Source organism: Camelus ferus, chromosome 19, assembly GCF_009834535.1.
Source record: "Camelus ferus isolate YT-003-E chromosome 19, BCGSAC_Cfer_1.0, whole genome shotgun sequence".
Classification (NCBI taxonomy): domain Eukaryota; kingdom Metazoa; phylum Chordata; class Mammalia; order Artiodactyla; family Camelidae; genus Camelus; species Camelus ferus.
The window spans coordinates 14,031,034-14,058,371 of record NC_045714.1 but is presented as its reverse complement, the minus strand read 5'-3'; the positions used below and the strand labels follow the sequence as shown (position 1 = coordinate 14,058,371).

At 60.0% G+C, this 27,338-nt stretch overlaps 2 protein-coding genes across 8 annotated transcripts; one reads left to right on the top strand and one right to left on the bottom strand.

Annotated features, from left to right (window-relative positions):
- Positions 1 to 3,029: 3,029 nt before the first annotated feature.
- Positions 3,030 to 6,621, top strand: HRH3 (histamine receptor H3). Its single transcript, XM_032461512.1, has 3 exons — positions 3,030 to 3,377; positions 4,436 to 4,602; positions 5,659 to 6,621. The coding sequence occupies exons 1-3, from the start codon at positions 3,128 to 3,130 to the stop codon at positions 6,586 to 6,588; spliced, it is 1,347 nt and encodes a 448-aa protein (XP_032317403.1). The 5' UTR covers positions 3,030 to 3,127; the 3' UTR covers positions 6,589 to 6,621.
- An 11,851-nt stretch (positions 6,622 to 18,472) lies between these two features.
- On the bottom strand, positions 18,473 to 26,869 carry MTG2 (mitochondrial ribosome associated GTPase 2). 7 transcript variants are annotated; one of them, XM_032461505.1, is made up of 9 exons: positions 26,853 to 26,869; positions 24,706 to 24,880; positions 23,882 to 24,051; positions 22,254 to 22,401; positions 21,562 to 21,677; positions 20,855 to 21,073; positions 20,486 to 20,624; positions 19,877 to 19,957; positions 18,473 to 19,776 (listed from the first exon to the last, which is right to left on the bottom strand). In XM_032461505.1, exons 3-9 carry the CDS (start codon positions 24,044 to 24,046, stop codon positions 19,382 to 19,384), a joined length of 1,263 nt encoding a protein of 420 aa, XP_032317396.1. In that variant the 5' UTR covers positions 24,047 to 24,051; positions 24,706 to 24,880; positions 26,853 to 26,869; the 3' UTR covers positions 18,473 to 19,381. The 7 variants fall into 7 exon arrangements, with proteins under 7 accessions (XP_032317396.1, XP_014407249.1, XP_032317394.1 ...); XM_014551763.2 differs by lacking the exon at positions 26,853 to 26,869 and adding an exon at positions 26,120 to 26,844; XM_032461503.1 differs by lacking the exon at positions 26,853 to 26,869 and adding an exon at positions 26,362 to 26,844.
- Positions 26,870 to 27,338: the final 469 nt, after the last annotated feature.

Sequence of the window (27,338 nt, the reverse complement as noted above, 5' to 3'; positions counted from 1 at the left end):
GTAAAACCTTGTAGAATGGATGAATGAACGAGTCAGTCAGTCAGCGAGCTATCTCCTGTGAGAAGGAGGGGTTTGCAGGGGATCTGGTTTTGCGCATCCGGCTAGGGCTTATGTGAATGAGCTCTTTGCGCAATGGCCTCCATGTTGGACTGGACACTTTGAACCCCAGATACTGGCTGTTTGGACAAATGGAGAAACTCAGGCTTCAGGCCACTCTCTCGGGAGTGGGAGGGGTCTGAGTGAGCTGAGAATAGGGGCCTGTCCTTGTCCCCCAACCCTCAGCCAGACTTTCCCAGAGCCTTGGAGGGTTCCCTGCCATCCTGGGGCCCAAATGCCCACCCCTTGGGATGAGACCTCAGGATAAGATACCCTGCGGACAGCCTCTTGGGGACCTGATTCTTTTACCCCAATTGCCTTGGCTAAGTGGGGCCCGCTCCAGAGGATTCAAGGCTCCTGTCCAGCCCAGAGGATTCAAGGTCCTGAGAGTTGGTACATTTGCTGGTCTCAGGGGCCGAGACCTCAGGGCTGGGCCGGGAGTGTGGAGTGATCTCTGGCCTTGTGTGACCTTGGACAGGTGGCTTCTTAGCTCCGTGTAGCTGCTGGTCCTACCCACCTTGCAGGGCGTAGGGGATGCTAGTGAGGTCCTGCATGTAAGTGCTGATATGGGGCGCCCACCACCCACGGCCATGGTCAACCTCAGATCTCTGGGCAGCTGTGGCCGTCCCTCTCCTGATGGCCTCAGTTTGGAGAGGAAGCTCTCCAGACTCAGAGAGATTCAGGGACTCCCCCAAGTTGCACAGCTGGGTGCTCAGCACCTGGGTCTGCACTGAGTCCACCCCGGCTCCAGCTCCAGCTGCCGGGGGACAAGAGACCACCAGGGGAAGCTCAAGAACCCTGAGACCTACGAGGACAAGCGGGGCCCGGCCTGACTGAGACTTTAACTGGGCGCCCTCTGCACAGACTTCCCCTCAAATCAGCCCTTCACCCTGGACAGGAAGCAACACACAGCCCCCATCCCAAGACAGGGACACTGAGGCTGGGCAGGGGGCTCCTGGCCAGCGAGGAGAGAGCCAGAGGCCCCCTCTCAACCCCCACCCAACTCCAGAGGCCTGGGGCGGGGATGATGCAGAAGAAGCCCGACCTGGTGGGGTCCACTCAACAGGGAGCTGCTGGCTGAGCACAGGGATGGAAAATCCTTACCCAGCAGCAAAGCCCGGGAAGGCTTGGACGGTGGCAGCCACCTTGCTGCCCACTCCAGGAACTCTCCACCTCAGTTTGTCCAACCACCAGCCGGTGCCTGGTCCTGGTATAGTTCTACCCACCAGGCAAGTCGGGGTGCAGTAAGAGGGGAGCTGGAGGAGCCTAAAAGAGGAGCAGGGCTTGCTGGTGGAGGGGAGACTGGTACTCAGAGAAGGCTTCTGGGAAGGTAGGCTGGAGCCCCACACCGCTCCTTCAGTGCAGGCTGAGAGAAGCCATGGAATCCTGCATCCACTGGGGCAGGGGTGAGGGTCTGGGGTCTCCTCCCTGCAATCAGCTGCAGGCGGGGGGGAAGAGGCAGCTCCGCACTGCCCACCCGCCAAAGTTTAAAGTACCTCTTGGGGCTGGGAGAGGGGTGGGTCCCAGCATGATCACGAATCTGCTGTAAGTATGGGAATGCCTGTGTGTGTCCCCGCGCCTGGGGTCCCTCAGCAGCCCCTCCCTGTCCAGCCTCGCTGCCCCACCCCCAAGGCGGACACATGCATTTCTCTCCTTTTTGAGGCTTCTGCAGATGTGCGCTGCTGGCAACAGAGTCGCTGCTTCCCTCTCCCTCGGGCACTGCTCCCTCGCTGTCTGCTGTCTGCTGTGTGTGTGTGTGTCTAACTGCCATTCGTGGGTCCCCAGTCTGACGCTGGGTGGCTGTTTCCCTGGTCTGTGGGTGTCTGTCTGCCCGTGGGCGTGTCTGTCTGTTTCGCTGTGTGTGTCGTCCTTGACCCAGTCTATTTGAGCGTGTGTGTCTGGGGGGAGGGGGCCCTCCTTCCCGACGCCTCTCCTCTCCCTTCCCCTCCGCAGGCGCTAACGCAGCACCACTGCCTTGGCTGCGCCCGGAGCGCAGTGACCTCAACTCTCCCTGCAGCAGTGACCACCCCACCGCACCGCCTGCTGGGAGGGACCCATGGCGGGGCTCCAAGCCAGTGGTCGCTCATCTCTAAACCTAGGAACATCTGAGTTCGGGGTGGACACGCTCCCTTCCGGGCTAGGTCCACTGGTTCCCCGTCTTTCCTTATGTAACTTCCACATCTGTCTGCGCCTTGCAGGTCACCCTGGACCCTGCGCTGGGCCCTGCCTATGGGGAGACTGAGACCCAGAGTCCCATGCATATGGGGGGTGGAGCAAACCCCTGGCCAGAGCACTGGCTATCGGAGACCCCCTCCCATCCTTTCCGCTTGGGAGGAGACCTGCTTGCCCGAAGCGTGCAACGAGGAGGGGGTCCAGCTGGGCAAGTTCCCCTGAGCTGGGTGCCCTACTCCAGGCCCCCGCAGGCGCCTGGGCTCCCGACGAGGGCCGGCCAGAGGTCACTGGGGCCGAGGGCACGGGGCAGGCGGAGCAGCCCAGAGACTGGCTCCTGTGTGCTGGCCGGCTGACCGCAGGCGAGGCCCCAGCTCTCGCGCCGCGGTGCACACTCGGGCTGGAGCTCCGGCGGCCCGGCGGGCACGCGGCGCTGTCCGTGGTGCTGCCGGCGCCGGGCGGGGCGGGGGCGGGGCGAGGGCGGCAGCCAATGGCGGGGGCGCTGCGCGGGGCGCGGGGGGCGGCGGGCTGGGCGCAGGGCGCACTCCGCTGCGCGCGGCACTCGGGGCGCACGGACGCTCCGGCAGCGGCTCTGGCTCCATCTCCGCACTGGCTCCGCTCGCGCTGCAGTGGTCGTGCTGCTGACCCCATTCGGCTCAGATTCCGGACCGGGCTCCCTCAGCGCCGCCCGCCCCGGCCCCGGCCTCGGCGCCCGCGGACCATGAGCCGGGCACCCCCCGGGGAACCCGGCCCGGCCGAGAGCCCGCAAAGACCAGGCTCCCGGGCCGGGGCCCCTCCTGGCCGCCCGGCAGGCGGTCCGCGCCCTGCCCCGCGCCCCGGCGCTGCGTGAGCCGGAGGGGCTATGGAGCGCTCTCCGCCCGACGGGCCGCTGAACGCGTCGGGGGCGCTGACGGGCGAGGCGGAGGCGGCGGGCGGGGCGCGCGGCTTCTCCGCCGCCTGGACCGCCGTGCTGGCGGCGCTCATGGCGCTGCTCATCGTGGCCACGGTGCTGGGCAATGCGCTGGTCATGCTCGCCTTTGTGGCCGACTCGAGCCTTCGCACACAGAACAACTTCTTTCTGCTCAACCTCGCCATCTCCGACTTCCTCGTGGGTAAATCCCCCAGCCCCCGCCTGAGCCCAGAGGCGCCCAGCAGGGTCGGGCCAGCGGGATTTGGAGCGCGGACCTAGGGTGCCGTTTCCTCGGGGACACGCTCCGCTAGGGGGCCCGGCCTGGGGAGGGGGAGTCCGGGACTTGTGGGGCGGTGGGCACAGGCGAAGTTCCTTGCCTCCCTGGCCGCGGGACTGGGACTGGGGAAGGATGTCCCCGGGGAAGGGGCGCCAGAGGGCGGGCTGGCGCTCGGCAAGGCGCAAGGCGCTGCGGCCGCGGTGCAGCGCTGGCTCCTGCGCCGAAGCCAAACAAAGGCTGCATTGGACTCAGGACATGGGGAGAGCTCTGGGGGGAGTTTGGGGGAGATTCGGGGTAGGCGACATGGAAGAGGGATTTTTAGAGCCGTGTTGGGGGAGGAGGCTATAGGGAAGGCGAGGGGGTGGGGAGATGCTCTGAGGAGCGCGCTCTCACGTGTCCGTGAGCTGCTGCCGGCTGGGGGGCGGGGCGCAAGGAGGGGGCCGGAGCGCCAGACACCTGTTGGGGCTGTGAGGTGCGTCTGCCAGACGCTCAGAGCGGGGCTGGGCGGTGGGAGCCGCCCGCGTGGCGGCGGCCAAGTGCCCTCTGAGTCCGGAGAAAGGCTTTCTCGGTTTCTGAGCTGATGAGGGAGAGCCGTCCAAAAGCCAGAACAAGAGCTGAGGTCCGGTGGCGCCAGAGGAGAGGGAGGAAATTCACCTTTCTTGCTTTGGGCCACCGGGAGGGGCTGGACGGAAGCCCGGGAATGACTGAATCAAGGCTCTGGGTCTTATCCCGGCCAGTGACCCTCATGCCTAGGTCTTCCTCCTGCCCCTGAGTCCAGGGGACACCAGTGAGGCTGGGGGCTGGGCAGGGGGTGAAGGCCAAGTGCAGGGCAGAGACTGTGCCCAGGTATGAGGTGGAGGGAGGATTGCTGGGCCCAGAAAGGGGCCCACGGTGTGACCCCAAGTCCTGCCTGTTTCTGCTGTGGCGGGTCTGACCCCAGACCCCTGTCCAGCCATGGCCCACCAAGGCCCTCCTCTTCCCAGGGGCCTTCTGCATCCCACTGTACGTGCCCTACGTGCTGACTGGCCGCTGGCCCTTTGGCCGGGGCCTCTGTAAGCTGTGGCTGGTGGTGGACTACCTGCTCTGCACCTCGTCCGTCTTCAACATTGTCCTCATCAGCTATGACCGCTTCCTGTCGGTCACCCGAGCCGTGAGTCTGGGCTGTGGGGGCCCGCACTCAGCCCTCAGGGACGGGCGGTCAGCAGTGGCCAGGGGAAGCCCTGGGCAGGGTGTGCAGCCACTGCCAAGGTGTGGGTGGTGCTGGGTGGCCTTGGTCCTCTCTGGCCTCACACCTGACACACCTGGCACTCTATGGCCAGCTGCCCGCTCAGGAGCCATTTGCCGCTAGTAGGGCTGGTCCTGGTTCAGGCAGAGGTCACAATGTGGACCTGAAGGAAAGGGGTCACTTCAGCTTCCACTCTGGAGCAGGTCCCGAGTCCCTGGAGCTGAGGGAGGATCTGAGGGTGGTACCTCCCCGCCGGTGTGTGCCCCAGGAAGACAGGTTCCATAAGCTTTCCTGGATGTGGGTGGCCACCAAGAGTCAGGGACCCTGGACTGCCTGGACTTCCCATGTCAGTGCCATTCGGGCATGTGGCCAGCAGCACTGAGCAGAGGTCACTCCTGTGCCTTCTCATGTTCCCTCTGACAGCTTTATCGAGTACCCCAGGGCCCTCTACTGGGGCCCACACGGGTCCCAGTCTAGAGACGCACTGGGTCAGAATGCAAAGAGCGTGGGTTTGGGGTCAGCTCTGCCCCTTGAGCCAGTTCACCTGTGATCTGTCCCTCCCTGCCCGAGCCTTCAAGAACGTGGAGATAATGGTGGAGCAGCTGTGAGGATTAAATGAGATGATATCAGCAGGTGCAGAGCCCAGAGCCGGGCACACGGCAGTTGCTCAGTAGACGGGGACAATAACATGACCCTGGGGGAGTGCACACTGGGGGGGACATGGTAAACAGGCTGCCTGGCACAAGGTTAGGATTTGGGTTGATCTGGGGGAGGTTCCAAGGCTCCAGGAGTGTGACACACACTGCCTGGGATTCACAGGAGGATAGAGGTTAAGGGAGAAGCGTTTGCTGTGAAGGAAGGCTGAGCACAGAAGCTAGAGGCTGCTGGGAGCGCCCAGGCCGACGTTCCTGCTGCAGCTGGGGGCAGCGGCTGGCCTGGGCTCTGTCCTTTCCCCTCCTGACCCAGTGTGTCCCACTGCAGGTCTCCTACCGGGCGCAGCAGGGTGACACGCGGCGGGCAGTGTGGAAGATGGTGCTGGTGTGGGTGCTGGCCTTCCTGCTGTATGGCCCGGCCATCCTCAGCTGGGAGTACCTGTCGGGGGGCAGCTCCATCCCCGAGGGTCACTGCTACGCTGAGTTCTTCTACAACTGGTACTTTCTCATCACGGCCTCCACCCTTGAGTTCTTCACACCCTTCCTGAGTGTCACCTTCTTCAACCTGAGCATCTACCTGAACATCCAGAGGCGCACGCGCGTCCGGCTGGATGGGGCGTGCGAGGCGGCGGGCTCGGAGCCCATGCCCGAGGCCCAGCCCTCTCCGCTGCCCGCCGCCTCCGGCTGCTGGGGCTGCTGGCAGAAGGGGTGCGGGGAAGCCGTGCCGCTGCATCAGCATGGGGCTGGGGTCAGTGAGGTGGCCCCAGGCACTGAGGCTGGGGAGGTGGCCCTCGGGGGTGGCAGCGGTGGGGGTGCCTTGGCCTCACCCACCTCCAGCTCCGGCAGCTCCTCGAGGGGCACCGAGCGGCCCCGCTCGCTCAAGAGGGGCTCTAAGCCATCTGTGTCCTCAACATCTCTGGAGAAGCGCATGAAGATGGTGTCCCAGAGCATCACCCAGCGCTTCCGGCTCTCGCGGGACAAGAAGGTGGCCAAGTCACTGGCAGTCATCGTGAGCATCTTTGGGCTCTGCTGGGCCCCGTACACTCTCCTGATGATCATCCGGGCCGCCTGCCACGGCCACTGCATCCCTGACTACTGGTACGAGACGTCCTTCTGGCTGCTGTGGGCCAACTCAGCTGTCAACCCTGTCCTCTACCCGCTGTGCCACCACAGCTTCCGCCGAGCCTTCACCAAGCTGCTCTGCCCCCAGAAGCTCAAGCTCCAGCCCCACAGCTCCCTGGAGCACTGCTGGAAGTGAGCTGGCCCCCTCTGGCTCCGCCCCCACCACCAGGCCCCGGGTTCCCAGGCAGCTGGGCCATGCCCCGCTCCACCTGGCCACCCCCCAGGTGTGAGCCACGCCTTGTCTTTGGCCCACCCTAAATGCCATGGCAGCCTCTCAGACCATCTGCCGGCAGCTGAGGCAGCTTGGTGGCCTCGCTGGAAGAGCCCTTGCTGCCTGAACGGGAACGTGGCCACCCAAACCCCGCTCCACCCCAGGGGGGACAACCCAGAGGTCCCAGCCACTCTGACTGTCCCCCACAGACGGCGCGATGACCAGTGATGTCCCCCTTCACACAGTTACTGCTCAGCGTTCTTCCCAAAGCAAGCACTGGTGTGTGCTCCAGGCCTCCTGAGCCGGCGCTCTGCCCCTGCACCAGCACACACCTGCGCACCTTCCTGGTGCCAGACAAGCCCCGGCCACTCCTTCGCTGCGGCCTGTCCCCTGCTTAAATCTGGGCCCGGATCCTTCATCCCTCTCCGCTCCCACTTTCGCTGCTCCCAAAGTGCCAGGTGCCCCCCAGGAACCGCAAGGCAGTTCTCTGCTTCTCCATTTTGGGTGTTTCAAGAAGACGGAGAAGAAAACACGTCCGTGAACTTGCTGTTCCTTGGATGTTTAATCAAGAGAGACAAAATTGCTGAGGAGCTCGGGGCTGGATTGGCAGGTGTGGGCTCCCACGCCCTCCTCCTCTGTGCTGCCGCTTCCGGCTGAGCTGTGCCAGCTGCTTCTGCCCACCCCGCCCCCAGCTTGGGGTGTGTTGGGCCCTGACTGGCAGCTCTGAGCATGGCCAGAGCTCCGGACGCCTGCTTGTCCAGAGGCCACCCCTCCCACTCCATCTACTCAACCAGAGTTTGCTGGGGTTGGGGGTCCTGAGGCTCACAGGGGCCATCAGAGGAGGCCGGGGCCAGGGCCCAGCAGAGGGGCCACCTTGCCACCCCCCGCACCTGCTTGGCGCTCTGCATGCCCTGCTCCCCGTGCACCTGTGGCGCTGCCCCTGCGGACCCCGAGGCCCACAGTAAAGTGTATTTTCTTACTGGTGCTGATCCCTGACGACTTTGTGGGGGGGTGGGCTGAGCTCCCCAGGGAGGCGCATGAGGGCACTCAGACCTGCGCCTCCTCTGGCCTCAGTGTTTTTTCCCAAGTCGGGGACTGCGGTCGGGGAGAGGCCAGCCCAGTGGTTGTACCAGGGTTTAATCCTAACAAGGGATGTGCGCCCCAGCGGTGCCCCACCTGCTGGACCGCCCCTGTGCCCTCCGTCCTGGAGGGTGGCATGGCGCTGGGTGGGGGCTCATTCGGTCTTGAAAATACAAGCCACAGCCCCCACTTGCTGCAGCCTGTCCCCTCCCCCGCATGGATCTCACCTTTCTTGGCCATGATCTTTGCCTGGGGAGCTTCCAAGGGCTGGGGGGCTGGAGCCAATCGTGAGGGGTGGAGGGGAGGGGAGGCCAAGGGAGCAGAGGTGTCTCTGGTAAAGGAGCTTTGTGGGCAAAGGCCTGGAGGCAGGACTGAGGGTGATGGACCGGAACCAGGAGAAGGACCTGATGGGGGTGAGTGCAGTGGGCACCACGGAGAAGGCCAACACTAACCTTCACCCCAGGTGCCCAGAGTCCCTGGAGAAGGGGCAAGCCCAGCCTCACTTAGGGGCTATACAAACTTGGGTGGGTCAGATGCTACCTCCTCCAGGAAGCCTCCCCTCCTTTCTAGCCACGAGAGCCCTCTCTCCCCTCACCTCATGCACACAGCCTCTGCTTCTCCCCCACCGTGCTAGCCCAGCTTCCGCAGTCCTTCTGACCACGGTAGAGAGAGGCTCTCACCGGCCTGGTGGTCCTCTCTCACAGCCAGGCACCCGGGGCCCCGTCTCCGGCACTCAGATGCACATCGGCTCTGACTGTCACCACTGCAGCATGGAGAAGCTGTCCACAGCGACATCTAAAACTGACAAACCTTCGTCTTCCAGACATCTTCTCACCCCACAGCTGTGCCAGCACCTTGTTCTCCCAAGCGCTCAGAAGACTTCCTCCGGAATCCTAAATTGGCACCCCTTCCCTCGGCTCCCCGACCGACCACAAGGGACCCCTCTGGTCCAGGCAGGACCACCTTCTTGGGCCCCCTCCTTTGGAGCCAGCAGGAGGGGTGAGCCTAGGTCCCCTTGCATGGGCAGAGAGGCTGGAGCAGGGGCAGCCTGGGAAGGTGGTGGCAGGGGCAGCGGACCCCGCCTGTGGCCCGGAGCTCGGGGAAGCCCTCACAGCCCTGGAGGCCCCATGGGGTGGCTGGCAGGCTGCCACTGGCCTCCCCTCTGGCCCCCGGGTGGGTGGGCCTCGGTCCGCAGCTCGGGGCTGCCTGAGGAAGGACAAAGAACCCATTCTCTGCAGCGGTGGGCACCTCTCAGCTGCCTGCACAGCCAGAGTCCTCACTGCCCCTCCACCCGGCCCTGCTAAATGGCCACAAATTGGAGGATAAAAGTGCAGGCTTTCAAGCAATTTTGCCTTCAATCTCTGGAAACTGCTGCTCCCCCAGCTCCCGCGCAGGGATGGAGGAGGAGGGAAGAAAGACACGGAGTCTACTGGGCCTGCGTCCTGCAGCAAACAAACACGCCAAGGGGGTCCTTTCTCCTTGGACCCGACCTGCTGGGCCGAGAGACAAAGCTGAGCCCCGGGCTGCGCAGCCACCTCCACAGGCACCGCCCACGCCAGCCGCTGCTCTTTATTGAGCACCAGCTGTGTGCCAGGCTCTACGGTGGGCTGGGCTGCTGGCAGCCAGGTGAACAAACAGTGGGCCCATGAGCAGAGCCATCTCTGTGGGGGCTGAGGACTATGGGGATGTTCAATGGGCAGGGGACCAAGAGGAGGGGGTGGCCTGGCTCGTAAGCCAGCTGGACCGGCAGCCTGTCTGCGGTGGTGGCATTTCATTTATTCATTCCACGAACCTTCATTAAGCCCGGTGGCAGGCACCCCAAGAGGCAGGAGGGGCTGAAGGAAGGGCAGGCAGGTGAAGGGGGTAGGGGTGGTGTGGGCAGCAGAGAGACCCCGGGAACTGGGGGCCAAGGTAAGGAGTGTGGCCTTGCTTCTGAGGACAGTGAGGCACTAGGGGGAGAACCTTAGGCCCTAGGGTGGGGCATAGGCTGGGTGGCCTACCTGTAAGTGTGGTCCAGCTGGGCCGGCAGTCCTAACAGTGGGTGCCTGGAGGAGCACGTGAGGAAGACTGGCAAGAGCATGAGGCTGGGGAGGGGACAGCCCTGAGGAACTCAGCAACGGCCAGATGCATGGATGGCCTGGCTCTTGTCAGGGCCAGCCCGCAGGGAACAGGGGCTTGAGGGCAACAAAAGTCTACAGGGTCCTCTCAACTGGGCCCCTCAGGCTGGCCCTGGCTGGGGGTGTCCAGTCACCTCTCCTGCCCTGGTGTAGCTCTCGGGGAGCCCCCCAGAGAAGAGGTTCTGGGCACATGCTGAGTGAGAGTCCTTCCCAGCCTGGGATGAAAACCATAAGTTCCCCATCCTTCTACAAAAGTCTGAAGTATTCAGTGATCTTTTTGCGGAATTAGGGCCATGACAAGGGAGCCTGGGGTCTCCCAGCAGGGATGTGGGGAGCCGTGCTGTGTCTGGCCACTGCCTCCCTACCCCTCACCCTGACCCTCATGGCTGGGCTCGGGGGGTGCAAAGAAACTTTCACCAACATTTCCTGGCACGCTGTGTCCTTGCAGCCACCCCACGAGTGGTGCTCAGCTCTCCATTCTGGAGGCCCCCAAGAGCTGGGGCCCTGGGGGCTAGGTGACTTGCCCCACATCCCACACTCAGCAGTCGGGGGGTGGCCAAGACTCCATCCCCACATTTGGCTGGGTTTTCCCTGGCACACACACCTGGTGGTGTGTAAACTGGTCCCCATGGCCCTGCACCCTCCTGGCGGCCCAGCTCTGTGCCCCCCAACCTCAGGATGGAGAGCACGGAGGGGAGACCTGCCTGGTGGCTCATCTGGGAAGGGCTCCTGCGAGCCTTGGAACCAGAGCTCAACTCTGCTGATTTTAACACGATGCATGAACTGAGTGCCTGCTGTATGTCCTCCACTGCTGTGCAGAGGATCCAGGAAGCCTGAAGTTCCAGTGCTCAGCTGTTCAGGTTGGGCAGGAAATGTGCTTCGGGGGGAAACTGAGGCCTGGGGGAGGGGACTGCCCCTGGAGGAGGCTAGGACTGAAACCCAGGAATCCTGAGGGGACCTGGAGCCCAGTAGGGTGAGGGGCCAGGCAGGGGCTCCCGGGCTCAGTTTCCTCCTCCAGGAGGGGCTCAGTCATGGCTCAGTGGTGTGGCTGGAGCGGGAGGTGCGGGCACTCTGCCTGCCTGTCATTCCTGAAACAGTCCCATTGTTCAGGACACCTGCACCTGCACCCACACCAAGAAAGCCCCTGGGCTTCCCTGCTCCCCGCAGCCAGGTGGTGGGCTGGAGGGGCTGGGTGAGGTTCCCCCTCGCTGGTGCCTGCAAGGACTGTCTCTGCCCCATTCTCTCCTTCCTTTCTCACTGGGTGGGAATGAACTCAGGGCCCAGAGTCACCTAGATGGAAGGGAAGGTGGTCGTCTGAACCATGTCACGTCCCGGCCGTCTGACCTGGGCAGGTCCCTCAGCCCCTGCAGACCAAACAGCCTCCCTCACTGGTTTGGGGAGGACAAAGGGACATCTTGCTCCTGGTGCCTCAGGATGTGGGCCTGGCCCTCTTGGGCCCAGGACCCCTCCCCAGGCCTTGTGGTACACGGGGAACCGGCAGTGGGTGGGGCCCTCCAGGAGCTAGGAGCCTGAAAGAAGGGTCAGGGTCAAGTCCCAGAGGGGCCTGGGTTTCCTCTTGAGGACACACAGGGGTCAGGTGAGAGGTGGAAGGAGGCCAGGGCTGGGGGCCCTGGAGCAGCGGGGAGGCCGGGGTGGATGGAGATTAGCAGGTTTGGATCTGGGGAGGGGCAGGGCCTGAGGCTGGGGTCCCTGGTGCCTGCCTGGGAAGGATGGCCACGGCCCCTGGCACAGGGAAGGCGCTTAGATTATAACGGTAACTAACAACACCTATGACGTTCCAGGCACCACTCTGAGCCTGTTCTAGCCCCCAGACAGAGTAGTTAGGATTATTCCCATTTTACAGATGAGAAAACAGAGGGACAAAAGGTTAAATGACCTGCTCAAGGTCACACAACTAAAGACTTTCCCTCCATGACCACTTTTCCTACGCCCTCTGCTCTCAAGGTCACCTTCTCTTTCCTCTCCTGGAGCCCGATGCCCCAGGCACCTGCAGCACGACTGAGAAGTGCACACAGGCTCCTGAGCACATCCACGGCCCCTTGCTGCACCCCTTCTTCTGGAGACAGAACACCTGCTCTTTCTTTGGAAACCACTCCACCTTTACTCCAATGGGTCCAGGGGGCCAACCCCACCCCTGGGCTCCAGGACGGGAGATGGTCCCAGGTGTGGCTGGTCAGGATCACTGAGAGAGGTTGGGGTGGTGCCTGTCTCCAGTGCAGCCAAAGCATGGCAGTCCTGGGACTTTGACTGGAGCCCTAGGAGGCCGCAGTTGCCCTCCAGCTGGAGTCGCTGACCTGGTGGCCTCCAACATTGTCCTCATTGAGGCCACCCCATGAGGGAATATACCTGGTGCAGCCATGGCAGAGGAAAGCCACACCGAGAGCTGGACAGAGATGGCTTCCACATGCCATTCGTTGTCAGAGCACCTGGGTCCAGCCTGACCTGAAATCAGCCCCTGGACCTTTAGGTCTCATGAGTCATCAAACACTCCTTCCTCCCTAAAGCCAGCACAAGATGAGGTTTTGTGATGTGATGGCCCAGGCTGGTACCCTTCTGTCTTGGGGTGGGGTGGGGGGATGGAACACTTCTGCCCACAGGAGGTCTGCAACTTTAATAAAAAATGGGGAAGGGAATTAATTATTGGGTAAATAGTAATTAGTTGTTTGCAATGATTGTTGGTAGGAAAGCAATCTTTCAACATACCGGCTTCAAGGGTTCGAAGGTCAGGAGGCCAGCCGTTCACCTGTGATCCTTCCTGCCCACAGGCTACCTCTCGGGGGACCTAGACCAGGCACTCTGTCTTGGCCTTATCTGTTAAACAGGGCGTCCAACGCAGCATTCAGCACCTGCCCCCAGGGTGGCAGGCACTGTGTCCAGAGGAGGCAGGAGGTGCTCACTCTGAAGTCTGTTGGACACAAATCTCAGAGGGGCACAAAAATATCCTTCAAAAGAGAAAGATGAAAGAAGGGAGAGGAGAGAAAAAGGAGAGGTTTTGGGATGTAAGAGGGGATGGGGGTGGATGGTAATGTCGTGGGAACTGAACTGGGCTAAAAATGCATCTGTGACACTCCGAAGTCACCAGTTTCCAAATTCAAACATGACAAATGTGATGACCTTTAAATGCTCTCACTTTAAATGCTGGACGATCTTTTAAGAGTCCAGAAAACCCTGGTTCTGAGCAGAAGTGGGGGAGGCGGGCAGCTCAGTGGACGGGGAGCGCCTGCCCTCTGCCCTCTTCCTGGGCCGCAGCTTGGCAGAACCACAGATTCCTGAGAAGCCAGGAGGGTGGACAGGTGGGCAGATCCTTCCCTCGCTGGCCCCTCCCTGGTGCCCCAGGGCCTGGGGCTTCCTTCGTCAGCGAGTGTCTGCTCCGTCCTGGGAACCAGCTGCCCGTCCTCAGGCCCTCCGGTCCGTGAACTCACAGTGAAGTGTGATGGGCTGCCTCGTCCAGGCAGAGGTGGAGGTCTGCACTTTAGCAGAGGACGGTCTTTAAATCCCGGTGAGCCTAATTCTAATACAGGCATTTCAGACAGGAGGAGACACTGAGGGGCGAAGGGCTGGGGATGGACGGTGTCCGCACACCTTCCTCAGCTCCGGCTACCTGCTGGGCCCCGAGCCAGACCCTGACTTCACCAAGGATTCCAGATCCATCCAGCTGGGAGGTCAGAATCCCTTGTTCTGAAGTGCTGGATGGAGCCCCGTGGTGGGCCAGCAGCTCTATGGGGGCCATGGGGCAAAGGGATTTCTTGGGGCCACACAGATGTCTCCTGGGACCAGCACTGGGGGTTGAAGATGCCCCCTTTAATCAGCTGTGGGCCCCAGACATTCCTTGCTGGTCCCTGGGAGCCCCCTCAGTCACGGGAAAGTGGACATGTGGACAGGCGTCCACCATCCCAGGGTGAGGGCAGATGCTGCTGGGGCCACCCCAAGAACTCCAGGGGGCAGCTGGCTGGAAGTGACCAGCTGGGACTGCCCTGGGCCGTCCTGGTGCAGGCTGGCGAGGCGAGCCTCTGACCCCGCTGGCTCCCCTCCAGGGACTAGAAGAAGGCACGACTCCTTGTGACTGATACGCCTTGTAGGGGTACAGCCTCCCCTGCGCCCGCGTTGGCCCTGCACCCCCCTCCAGGCCGGGCATCCGTGAGGATGATTAAGGGCTGTGTTTCCACAGCACCCCCCAACCGCGCTTTACCCTGCCACCTGCGGTCAGATGCCGTACGGAGCTCAGGGCCACCAGGGTCTGTCACAACAAATAACGTTCCGGGTAAGTAGGCCCCGCACTACTTTCTTTGCTGCGAATCTGAGATAGAAGTCTAGCAGATGCTGCGACCCTCTCTGTCCTCAGGGACAGGGACACTTTGGGGAACAGAACTGGGCACTAAGGATCCACCCAGCTCCTTGGAAGGGAAGGGAAGGGACCAGGGCTGGCGGTGGGGGGGGACAGTGGCTGCTGTGGCCTGGACCCAGCCAGAAGGCATGATGCTGCCTAGGGGAATGGCTCTCTCGACCCTGGGCGGGGCTGAAGTGAGCAAGTTTAAGACCCCCAGGCCAGGCCATCGGTGGCCCTACTCTGCTGGGTTTTACTGTCCCCACTGTGCAAAGAAGGGAAGCCTGGCAGTGGGGGTGGGGTGACAGACCACTCCCCCTCCCAGTGGGCGTCACTGCCCCCAGTGCCACGTGTGGCAGGTACAGTGGCTGGGCTGGGTGACCTGCCCTGACCACAGCCACAGCAGAAACCCTGCCTCTCCCACCCCAGGGGCCACAGCAGAGATTATAGAGTGATTTCCTGGCTCTGGGGAAATAATGACCCACTGGTGTCCATTGATTTTTCTGCAAGGAAAGAATGTTTTCTATAAGAAATCTAAGGACTGCAAGATAGGAGACTAGCCATGTGCCCCTCTGCCACCACAGCCCCTCAGGCAGCCCTGGCTCCGCCCCACGAATTCGGGGGCCTGTAGACCATGGGGTCAGGGTTGTCCCAAGGGCCCCCTCTATCCTTTTCAGCCTTTTGCCCTTTCAGAAGAGGTGACACTCTGGCCTTGGGTGGGGCTGACCATTACATCCAGCCCTGGCCATGAGACTACAAGTAATAGCAACAGTGGACAGTGCCCGGCGCACGCTCGCCTGCACGTGTGTACCCACGTGCATGTGTACGTGTGTGCGTGCCCGGTTCTGTGCACTGGTTTCACTGTGGCCAAATAGACATAAAATTTACCCTTTTAACCATTTTTAAGTGCACAATTCAGTGGCCTTAGGCATGTTCCCTTTCTGGTGCAACCATCTCCCCATCTCCAGAACTTCCTCATCTTCCCAGTCTACCTGTTAAACACTCAGTCCTGTGCGACTGACTTCATCACATGTGCAGACCTGTGGGACCTTTGTGGTCACGACACTAACAGGCCCTCCTGCTGCCCTTTCAGAGCCACGGCCCCTCCCCATCCCCAAGCCTGAACACCCTTGACGCCGTCTGAACCGACCCCTGCCTCTGGGCAGCTGTCCACTCCGCAAACTTTGTGTGCCCCGTCTGTAAACACTGGCATGTACCCGACAGACATGTGTGATTACCTGAACCACTTTCCGCCCAGCAGGTATGTCCTCAGGCCTCTGGGTACCAGATCCGCCCCTTCCGGCCCTGGGACACAGCCCAGACCAGCGAGCCATCCGTGCTGGAAGAGCCACATGCACCGAGAGGGGCTGGCATGGCTGTCCTTGATCAGGTGGTCAGGGAGGCCCCCCAGCCGGGAGGCATTTGATGTGGCGTCTGAGGAAGGGCAATTGCATCACAGGGGTCGGCAGCACAGAAAGCTGGTGTCCTCCAGTGTCCTCAGTGTGGCCAGGAAACAGCTGGAGCAGAGAGCGGGCCGATGGGGGGCGGGCAGCAGGAGCGGGCAGGCCAGGGCAGGCTGGGCGAGGGCCGGCGCTTAGCCTGGAAGGAGAGGGTGCCCGGACGGGCTGCAGGAGGCATCTGTGACATACAGGGGTTGTGCACGCAGGCTGACGCGCAGGGAGTCGAAGGGGCCCGGGCACGTTAGAGCTTACGCAAAGCCAGCATTGCATAGGGTACAGATGGGGTCAAGGAGCACTCCCCAAACTCACATCTACTGGAACCTTGGCAGGTGAACTTACTAGGAAACAGGGTCTTTACAGACGGAATCCGTTAAGGATCTCAAAGGGAGGCCCCCTGGGCCCCAAACCCAATGACTGGTGTCCTTACAAGAAGCAGGGACAGAGACACAGGGAGAAGCCACGTGGAGACAGAGGCAGACACGGGAGTGATGCAGCCACAAGCCCAGGGCCCCCCAGGCCACCAGGAGCTGCAGAGGCAGGAAGGACCCTCCTCTGACCACCCCCCCCCCCCAAGGGAGCACAGTCCTGGGACACCTGGATTTTTTTCCCTTAACAGAGGTGCTGGGGATTGAGCTCAGAACCTTGTCTATGCTAAGCATGCGCTCTACCACAGAGCTACACCCTCCCCGCCCCAACAACTTGACTTTGGACTTCTGGCCTCCAGCACTGGGACACAACAAAATTCTGCTGTTTTAAGCCCCCCAGTTTGTGGGACTTTGTTACAGCAACTGGAGCAGATGGACAGGTTTGATTAAACTTAATTCAGAGCAGATGCACTACCGCCTCCCGCCCCCAGCACCATGGCCCCGTCCCAGGAAGGGGCCAGGCCTGGGATGATGACATGTGTCCCGGGGAGCAGCAGCTCCGTGCCAGGGCTGCAGGGCCTCGGGGTGGCTCCTGGGCCCAACTCTGCAGGAGCTGCTCACCCAGGAGCGAGGCCATCAATCCCAGATGTGCTGAGCTGGAGGCCCCAGGCCCCTGACCAGGCCACCCTCAGAGGGATGGGGAAGCCCCACCCTAGGGCTCATTTTGCACCTAAGCTATGTAACCATGCGAATCAGCCTGAGATGCCCCACACCACTGCACGGCTCAGATCCTGTGGTGGGCAGTATAGACGCTTGTCTTCCCTTCATGGGGCCTGTCACCCGCCAGCAGGCCAGCCCAGGCTTGGACACAGGCTGCGGGCCAGTAGGGACCAAGAGGGCAGAGGGAAGCTGTGAGGCTGGGGGCTTTTGCGGGCTGCGCAGCCCCTTCCCTGCATCCTACTGGCCAGGACCACGATGAGGAAGGGGTGCCCCTCTGCAGAGACAGAGGGTGGGAAGAGAGATTTCCAGAGCGGGGTAGGGGTAGGGCAGGGGCAGCACCCGAAGGCCCCTCAGAAGCCTGGAGGTTGGTACCTGGAGCAAGTGGACACAGGAGCCCTGGAAATGGGGATCCAGGCCTCAGGGGAGCCAAAAACTGGGGAATTTAGGAAATTCTGCACTTAGGACCCCGACTCTCAGAACTGCTTTCAGAGAGGCCGCAAGTAGCCAAGGATGGCCTAAGGCAGACGCTGAGAGGACGGCGACTCCATCAACAGGAGAAAAGCGAGAGGGCGAGGAAACGAGGGAGGCGGGGCAGCCTGTGCCCGCTGCGGGAGGCCGGAGGACACCGGAGAGGAAATCAGGGGACAGCTGGCGCTGGGGCAGCAGGGACGTGGGACCACAGGGAGGAGTGCAGCTGGGACAGAAGCACTGCTGGGTGAGAGGAAGTGAGCCACGGAGGCCCGGGGCCACGCTGGCTCCAGAAGAAGGAGGCCAGACGAGGCAGCCCAGCCCCAGCCCACAGCCCACGCCACGCCGCCCGGTGCGCACCTGGGGAGAACACAGGGAGGGTGATGTGGCAAAGCCCCTGTCCCAGGGCGAGGAGTTGACAGGCGGTGCCCCCGGCGGGTCCATGTCCACGAAGCAAGAGCTGAACTGATCAGACTTCAGAGCAGCCCGCCTCTCGCGTAAATGGCTGTCAGAGGCGGGCCTGGCGCGCAGGGGCCCAAGGGAGGCAGGACAGGGCTTCCCTTGGTGTGCGTTCCAGCTCCCACCCCCTGCCTTTCAGACATGGCTCCAAACTGAAAGGCACCTAAACGCACCTGAAGTCAGCCACCACTCACCATTCATCCCACAATTGTTTATCAGCACCTTCTCTGCGTGAGGTCCTGAGGCTGCTGCGGGCACAGCCAAGAACAGGACAGAGACCCTGCTCTCTGGGGCTCTCCTGCCGTCCCACGAGTGCCCCGTGACGGGTCAGCCACAGGGAGGCGTCCTGAGTGTCTCCCCCTCTGAAGATGAGTGTGGTGGGGGCCCAGCAACCAAGATGAAAGGCCATGGATAATTAACGCTACTCAGACCTGGCTTTACTCCATGAAATCCTTTGTGATGGCCTGAGACAGAGAGCAAATAGATGCAAAGCCCGTCTCTGGTTTCCAGAACACAAGGGCCTCTGAAACTACAAGACATGAAAATAAGGCTCTGGGTAAAGAACTCCTGTTCTGGCTGCAGATTTGATGTCAGATCAAAACTGAATTGTTCCTGAAAGCTCGGGCGCTGGCGTATTACTGGAGGCATGCCCAGCCCCTATGTGCAGAAAAGACGTGGCCTGAGCGTGCCCAGCAGCCCTGCTGCCGCGGGGCCCTGAGGCCCCAGAGGCCCGGGGCCCCTTGTACTGACAGCCCTCTGTCCCCTCCACCTCTCCCTCAGGCCCTCAGGGACACATCAGAGGCAGCAGACTTTATTTGGGGGAAACAGAAGTCCTGGACTATTTTACTGGACCTGCAGGCCGGCAGCTGCTGTGCAGTCAGGGGACACGGGGACACGAGGACACAGCGGCGGCCCCGTCAAGGCCTGGAGCCACGCGGCAGCCTCGCAGTTGCCGTCACTCTGGCCGTGAGGTAAATCTGACCTGGAAGACCCAGGGGTTCTCTGAACCACCGGAGCGGTCAGTGGCGCCAGGGCCAGCATTCTCTTCAGGTCACAAGGACAGTGGAGCACAAATCCAGCCCCACAGCATCTCTGGGAGACGGCGCCTGTGCTTTCTCTCCACTCCAGCCACCACGGGAGACGGAGCTCGACTCCCTGCCCGCAGCTAATAACCCGCTCGCTCCTACTGAGCAGGTCAGTGTCCCTGGGTCGGATATTGGGAGCATTCAGTCGTGAAGCCTGGCTTGCGCGGAGTGCAGCACCGTGGGGACAACGTGGGGGTGGGGGTGGCCCTGTCGCTGCCTTCAGACGGCGCTCCCGCACCTTCAGCGCTCAGCGCCAGTAAACACTCCCTGTCCTCCAGCCTCATGCAGCAGACGAGCATCAGGGCGAAATGCGCTCCGCGGGGTGTGTCAACCTCTGTGATAGCTGCCACCGCCCGGGCCAATGTTGGGAATGCGGCTTTGTCCGCTGGGCTGTCTTCTGTGCACTCGGCAGCTTCGGCAACACCAGCCAGCTGTGTGGTCCCTGCCAATTAGCGGGGGCCCAGGGCAGGGGCGCGGTGGTGGGGGGAGCCCCAGGCTGGCGGGAAGGCGGATGCACCAACACCTCCGAGTCTTTGAAGCACCTTTCTCATCTCCACCCAGTGCTGTGCGTTCCCAGTCGGTGGCCTGGGTGGGCGAAGGCCCCAGCAACCCCCTAGCGCTACCAGCGGAGCGGCTGGTGGCCGAGCTCCAGCCCCACGGCCACATGGCCGTCGTGCAGCTCCTTCAGACGCAGCAGCAGCTCCTCCAGGTTCTCCCCGGTGGCCGCAGACAGAGCGATGGCCCCCTGGCCCAGGTGGGCCCGCAGCTGGGGCAGCCTGGCCCTGGCCTGAGGGAGGTCGATCTTATTTGCCACAATGGCATGAGGCCTGCGGGACAGGCCTTCTGCGTACTTCTCCAACTCCTGCTTGAGGTCGTACACCTGCGTCCAGGGCTCCGGCACCGAGAGGTCCACCACAAACAGGAGGAAGGGGCAGCGCTCGATATGCCGGAGGAAGGCGAAGCCCAGGCCCCTGTTCTGGTGTGCACCACGGATGAGGCCGGGGATGTCGGCCACTGCGAGGAGACAGAGGGAGGGCTCAGGAGGGACACCCGGGGCCTCGGGGGTCTAGGACTGCCCCCTAAGGAACGCCTTGCGGCTGCTCTTCCAACTCACCGCCTCGTTGGCTCATCCGGCCAACTGCCATCCGAGGCGGTTTGGCTTCCCGTCTTGCTTTGAAATATTTGGGTGGCAGGCCTGATGACAGATCAATCTAATAAGAACTATTTAACACATTCCAGTCTTTCTGGCTTCAAAATGACTCAAAAATGGAAAAAACAGCTTCCTGCAACCTATTAATAATTTGATTACTGATTAAAATTATCAGAGTCCTTTGCAAATATAAAGTGCTACACAAAACACACTGCCAGCAGGGCTGCTATTTTTAATGGGTACATTGTCTTCTGGAAAAAGCTTTCTTCTCTCCGAATGGCACAGGGGGAACTTTCTCCATCACACACTGTCCGCCTGACGGACGCTGCTGAGCTCCTCGCAGATGAGAGAGGGTAACAGAGGCGGTGGAAAGGGATGATTTCCTCAGGTTTGAAATTTAAACTCAAATTCCTGAACTAACAGATGCCTGGGGGAGGGGTGGGAAGCAAATCTGAAACCTGATTTTGATGGAGAACCACAAGTTTCAAATGAAGAAAATGCTACGCGCGGTTACACAAGCATCGCTCTGAATGGCACCCCAGCCCCGCCTCCGAGAGAGCCCGGTGGCCCTACCTGCGATCTGCTGGTGGTCCTCGTAGTGAACGACCCCGACGTGGGGGTTTAGGGTCGTGAACGGGTAGGAAGCCACTGCGGGCTTCGCATTGGAAATGGCCCGGAGAAGCGAGGACTTCCCTGCGTTGGGGAACCCAACCTGGGAGAGAGTAAGGACGCTCTGTCACTGCAGAGTCTGCAACTGACCAAGGCCGGGACCTCAGGACAGAGGACAATGGGAGGAGGCGTGCTGGTGGAGGAAGCCCGCTAACCAGCCCTCGCTCTCTTCCAGGCTGGTGGCGTGACCCGCACCTGGGACAGCAGGCGTCCTCCCACTCAGCATGTGGAAGGTGCCACCGCCTCCCGCCCGGGGCTTCAGGTGACACCCACCATCCCAGCATGGGCCACTGTCTTGAGCTCCAGGAAGAGGACGCGCTCCTGGCCGGGCTGCCCGGGGGTACAAGTCGTGGGTGCGCGGTTGTCGTTGGCCAGGAAGAAGCGGTTGCCCTTCCCTCCTGTCCCGCCCAGAGCTGCGATGTATTCATCGCCCGGGTGCGAGAGGTCAGCCAGGACTTCACTCCCCTCCTTCACCAGTGTGCCCACGGGGACCTAAAAAATAACAAAGTGCTTATCAGGAAACCAGGAGGAGAAGGGGCAGGACTGAGCGCCCCTTCACAGAGGCACAAAGTCCCAGGAGAAGGTCCTGGCCCTAAAGGGACCCTGCAGGGCTGCCTACACCCAGGCACTCCAGGCACACCACATACACTGCTTTTCCAAACCATGCTTCTGGAACATCAGGATGAAGAGAAGCATCTGGAAAAAGAGGGAAACGCTGAGGGAGGCACAAGCTATCCATTCACAGGGAGGAGCCCCAACAGGGTCGGGGCAGGGGGTGCTCGTGGGTCCCCTTTGTGAAACACAATTGTCTGATGATTTTGTGAGTTGGTCACACACGCATGTGGTATGAAATCAGCACAAAGTCCTGTCCGGGGTTGCTTTGGGGAGGTCAGGTGTATTTCAAGCCAAGGGAGGGCCACCCCGACCACATGGCGGGACCCGGGAGCCGGAACGGGACAGTGGGCTCTGCAGCCACCTACCCGGATGTGCAGGGGCCTGCCGCTTCGCCCAAAGCAGTTCTTCCTGCCACCATCCTCCCCGTCGAGTCCCTGGTACCGCGACAGGACCAATGACAGCGACTTCACCTGTCGGTCAGCTAGAAGTCAGAGCAAGGAGCATCACCTTCCTCTGTGCTCACAGCAGAACCATCCCCTGTGGTTAGTTTCTCTCGTTCAGTCCAAGAACGTTCAGAACGCACATGGGAACGTGGTGTAGTGTGATCTTTTTAAAAAGTGAAATTCTTACTTTAAAAAAATACTACAATTTCCAAAAAATTCTAAATTACCCATGATGTCATTACCAATCTGAAACTAGCTGTACTTTATCATGTTGGGAGTGGCTACTTGGTGTACTGGTTTACTGGTTTGCTGACGCCGGAGGCCGTCATGCCCTCTGCCCTCACTGAGCTGGGAGCCAGCTGAAGCCTCTGACAAACGGAACCAGAATGGTGGATCCCCAGCAGTAAATTACCTCATGCTCCTGAAATTAAAAACAAGCAAACCATCTACACTGGTTTCCAGTGGATTATTTAGTTGTGAACGTCCACAGAATTTAATACAAGGATGCGTCCACATCAACTTTTGAATTCAAATTCCTGTTGGGATGAGAAGGTGAGAACATCCCCCGAGACGTGCAGACACGGCCACCTCCCCGCGCCACCCCAGGCACCTGCCTCTCAGGATGACGGCGCCGCCGCTGCCTCCGTCGCCACCGTCGGGGCCTCCAAACTCCTTCCGGGGTTCGCTGTGGAAGCAGGTCACCCCGTCGCCTCCGCGCCCCCCACGGACAAGCACGCGGCGGTGGTCCACAAAGTGCCTTTTCTGCAGAGAGTATAAGGCACGCTGGTCTGATCAGCCCTGTAGTCCTTTCGAGAACCAAGCAGCCATTTGAAATGTCCCTTTTTTACCTGTGACAGGCTTTAATTAGAAGCTAATGGTATTAATATCGCTACTGTCTCCTAAAACGCAAATACAAGAAAGAGTCCCCACAAGTCACAGCTATTTGTGGACAAATCTAAATCAAACATGCAGACGTGAAACGTCGGCAGCACGGAAGACGCACCCCAGTGACGAACTTGACACCAACCTAAATAAAACCCGGTTGAGGAAATACTCCTTAAGTAAAGTGTCTTCCCAGCTTTTTTCAAAGAGAAACACATCTGTGAACTAACAGGTCTTTACTAACGGAGAGCTCTGCTCCCAGGAGGAGACGACGAGGGTGAGGGTGAGTCCCCGGGATCAGCAGGCTCCCAGCTGGGAAGAACTAAACAGGACGTGTTCGCTCGTTAAATGTGGTAACGCAGACCCGTACCTGAGAGCAAGCTTGTCTCTAGGTCCCTAAGGGAGACACAACCCACCCAAAGGTCTGGAACTAACCAGGTGAGCGTTCAACAAACACTCACTCACAAGTCCAGCTGCCTGGCGTGCCAGGACGCAGCTGCGGGGAAGCGCCCAGGCGCGGTGTCCCCACCTGCTTCTGGCAGGTACGCACAGGGAGACGGGGTGGGGCCCAGGGCGGAGGGATTTCCATCCACTACTCCTTAAGCAGATTTTTTTAGAAGTACACAGTACTTCTTAAGATGCTCTAGCACCACCACGTGGAAAAACCATGAATTACTATTTCAGAAACTCAGCGTCTAATTCTGAACATAATTGAAATCAAGTGGACGTGAAAAAGGCACCACTGATGAGCGCTGCACGGAAGGTAAAACTTTAGACCCATTTTTTTCCGGGAAGAGACAAAATGTGGGGAAACTTGAGATCTGAGCCTCACCCACCGACTGCCAAGGACTTTCCCACAGCAAGTGCTGTCGTCCTCAAGAGGCTTATCCGGAGCCCCCCTCAGGCAGAGACAAAGCGGGCCACAAACACGCAGTTCCTTAAATTCAATTAAAGATCATTCACGTCTTAAATAGAAGGTTGTGGCAAACAGAACAAAAAACGTGTAAGGCTTTGAGAACTATAAAACGAAAGGCCTATGTCCCTGGGTGTCGTAACTTAAGGGCCACTCACATACAGGAGGGTCTCAGACACAGGCTTGGGGAACAAGCACCCGCGTGCCCTCCTGGCGAAGGGAGAGCCGCTCGGCACTTCTGGTGCTTGGAGCCCCGTCCCAGGTCCGCTATAGTTCTCAGGTCACAGAGCATTTGGCACCCACGGGCCTTCACCTGATCTCCTCATTTTCAAGGCGCTCCGTGCATCCCTTCAATAACCTCACTGAGACAAGACCACGAGAGCTCACACACGTCCTGTGCCTTCCGAGGGTACTGCAGGCAAACTCCTTCAAGGGCAGAGGTCTCACCAGTTTTTTCTCAGAGAGCAGTTTCTTTCCGGGGGATCCCTGGTGCTTGGCGCAGTCCACACAGCAGAGCGAGAACAGCCGGGGGGAGGCGGGCCGCAAGGTCCAGCATCCCAGACCCTCCAACACGGCCCGGGGGCTTGCTGAGAAAAGCCTCAAAGATGCCATGGCTCCTTAACAAAAGGCAAATTGGCAAAATAAGGCATCTAGTGCTCATAGCCACATGTGGCCAGTGGGTACCAGATTGGACAGCAAAGATTAGAACATTTCCACCATTCCAGAAAGTTCTGCTTCAAACAGAAACTGAAAAGGCAAAGATGTGCATAAGCCTAGGAAGAGATTCAAAATATAGAAAGCAAAATTTGATAGAATTAAAGAGAGAAACAGATCATTCCATAGTGATGGTAGGAAACTGTTAACACTGCTCTCTCTGGAAGAAGCTGAAATGCACAACAAGCAATCAAAAACAGTCCGAGACTAGAAAATCCAAACAGCGCTTACCGACAGTCTTGATCTAGCTGACGCTTACAGGCCAGCACATCCAGCAACTGCAGAACCTACACTGCCTGCAGGTGCACGGGGAGCACTCACTAGGACCGTACCATGGCTCATACAAGACGTTTCAGTAAGTTTAAAAGGACAGGAATCACACATACTGAGTGTATTCCCTAACCGCAGCAGAACGGAAGTCAGTAAGTACAATGTATCTAGGAAAACCCCAGATACCTGGAAATTAAACAACACTTCTGAACAATTCAGTAAGTAAAAGAAATCAAGCAGAAATTTAAAAAGATTTCAAACTGAATGACAATGAAAGTACAACTTACCCAAATTCACGGGGAGCAGCTAACGCACTGCTTAGAGGGAAACTTGGCTCTGAATGCTTCTATCAGTAGAGAAGAAAGAACTAAAATCAATAAGGTAAGGTTTCAAGTCAAGAAACTGGAAAAGAAGTGCAATCTGTCCCAGCTGTGCTGAAAACCAGGCTTCTCGACACAAAACCTGAAGGAGACCAATGGAAGAGGTGATCAGTTAATTGGAAAGCCAACCAGAGACCTGAACTCTGAATCCTGACACTCTGAATCTTGGAGTACTTCCTCCTTTTTGCCTCTTCAGTTTGTTTGAAAAAACCTGCTGAGCACATGCATGGCTCTCCCCTGCCAGGGGAACAAGTCCAGCTTCGTCTCACACCGCTCTCTGGTCTTTCTTTCCCTCCTAACGCTATGCTTGTGCTGTCCAGTAAAGTAACTAATAGCCACATGCGCTAAGTTTAAATTAACTAAAAATTTTTAAAAATTGATTTAACTTTTAATGGAAGTACTGGGGATTCAACCCAGGACCTCCTGCATGCTAGGCATGCACTGAGCTATACCCATCCCCCCTAAATTAAAAACTTCAAACATAAACATTCAGTCCCTCAAGCCACATTTCCAGTGCTCATAGCCACATGTGGCCAGTGGGTACCAGATTGGACAGCACAGATGAGAACGTTTCCACCATTCCAGAAAGTTCTGCTGGACAGCGCTGGTTGTTACTGTGCCGTGGAAGCTCAGAAAAATGAACTCAGAACTCCTCCTAGGAGCATCTGTTCCCCGGTCCCAGTTCAGTGGAGCATAGAGGGTGGGGGCGGTGAAAGCCCAGGGTCCAGGGCAGGACGCAGCTCACGGCCACAGGACAGAGCTTTAAAAATGCTGAGGGGCTCTTGGTGCGTGCACGGGCTCCACTCTGTTCTATAAAGTGTTACCTCAGTTCTCCTGCTCCAGACACATTATATTTGCCAGGAGCCACCTTTAAATTATTTCTACAGCAATTTTAAAATGTATTCCTTACAACAACCCTAGGAAGAGTAATCCTGCATGCTGGGGATTTTCCACTTGCTTTTCTAGGACCCCTTTCCACCCTGCTGTTTCAAGAGCCTACCCAGCAAGGCTACCCTCACTACCTCGCCCTCAGCCAGAGGCTGGAGGAGGAGCAGGAGGGCGGGACGCTGACCCCCTGCCCTTCTCAAATCCCCAGACTGAAAGTCACACCTCTAGTCTGTAATGCTCTCTCCGGGTCCTGGTGACTGCCCCTCCTTTACCCTCTGGGCCGAGAGGTTGGAAGCAACTCCACCATCACCAGCTCCAGGATAAAACACCAACTCTGCTGCTCCCCTGCACCCTCCCTCTGACACATGTAGCGCCTTTACAAACCCTCCTTAAATTATCCTAAGGGGACGGCGTCATGATTTCTGACCCTTACATGTTAATGCTCATTTTAAAGCGGCGGAGGCTGAGACTCAGAGGATATCCACTTGCTCCTCAAGTCACACAGCGTCCTCCGGCACAGCGCTGCACCTGCACTTCACAGGACTCGTCTCACTGAGGTATGCTCACGCGACCACCGCCCAAGGGAACCAAGGCAGGATCATTTAAAAGAATCAACCTTGTGCGCCTTAACTTCTGACATATTTTCTCTGCTAAAACATCTGCCTGAGAAATGACCTGCATTTAAAACAGTGTCCTCCTTTCCCCTTCTCTCAGGAAGGGTCCTCTCCTTCACAAAGACCCACTCTGGGGACGCGGCCCCGAGAGCGCCTCACCCGCCTGCGCGCCGGCGCACACCGCAGACCGGCCGCTGCGGCAGCGAGGGCGCGCGGGCCGGCACCGAGAGGACCGGCACCGAGCCGTCTCACGCGCGAAGCCCACCGCGGACCGGACGCAGGCGCAGGCAGCCGGCCCGTCCGAGAGCGGCGCTCGCAGCAAACGCCGCCCCTGTCGGGTGACGGCTTCACCACGGAGAGGACACGATGAAGCAACATCCAGCGGGACCCCAGTCCCGGGAAGTCTGGAACCGGCCGGCCGTGCGCTCAGGCGGGGCAGAGCCCGAGCGGGGCCGCGGTCCCCAGGGGGCGCTCAGCCCCGCGCCGCGTCGCCCGTCCCCGCGTCCCCAAGTCCCCGGCCGCCCGGTTCCCCGCCCGCGCGCCCGCACTCACCCTCGGAGGGCACGTCACTTCCGGGGCCAGGCCTCCGCTTGGACCACTTCCGGGGTCGGCCCCGCCCCAGCGCGCATGTGCGGAGGGCCCTGTCCCTACCCGGTGTGATGGTCCTGCTCCTGGTTCTGGTACTCGTCCGCACCCAGGGGGCCAGGGTCCTGTGGGCGGCGGGCCCGAGGACGGCCACACCCCCGTCACCCCAGGAAAACTCACTTCCCGGGCTGGTTTTCGAAGAACCAGTTTATAAATCGATTACACCAAAAGCATAAACAACCTAGACGCCAAACTCCGACCGAAAAAAGAAACGAACCCATGGGATGATTGTCACAGGGCGCGTGTGCTCACGAATAAGACCACCTGGACTGCTCGGTACACGGAAGCGGAGGCACGGCCTCCCTGTATCCGAGCCCGGGGTCGCCCCGCGGTCAGGCCTCGTGGGAGAAGCCCGGCCGTGCGCGGTTATGTCCCCCGAGTGCCCGGACTCCC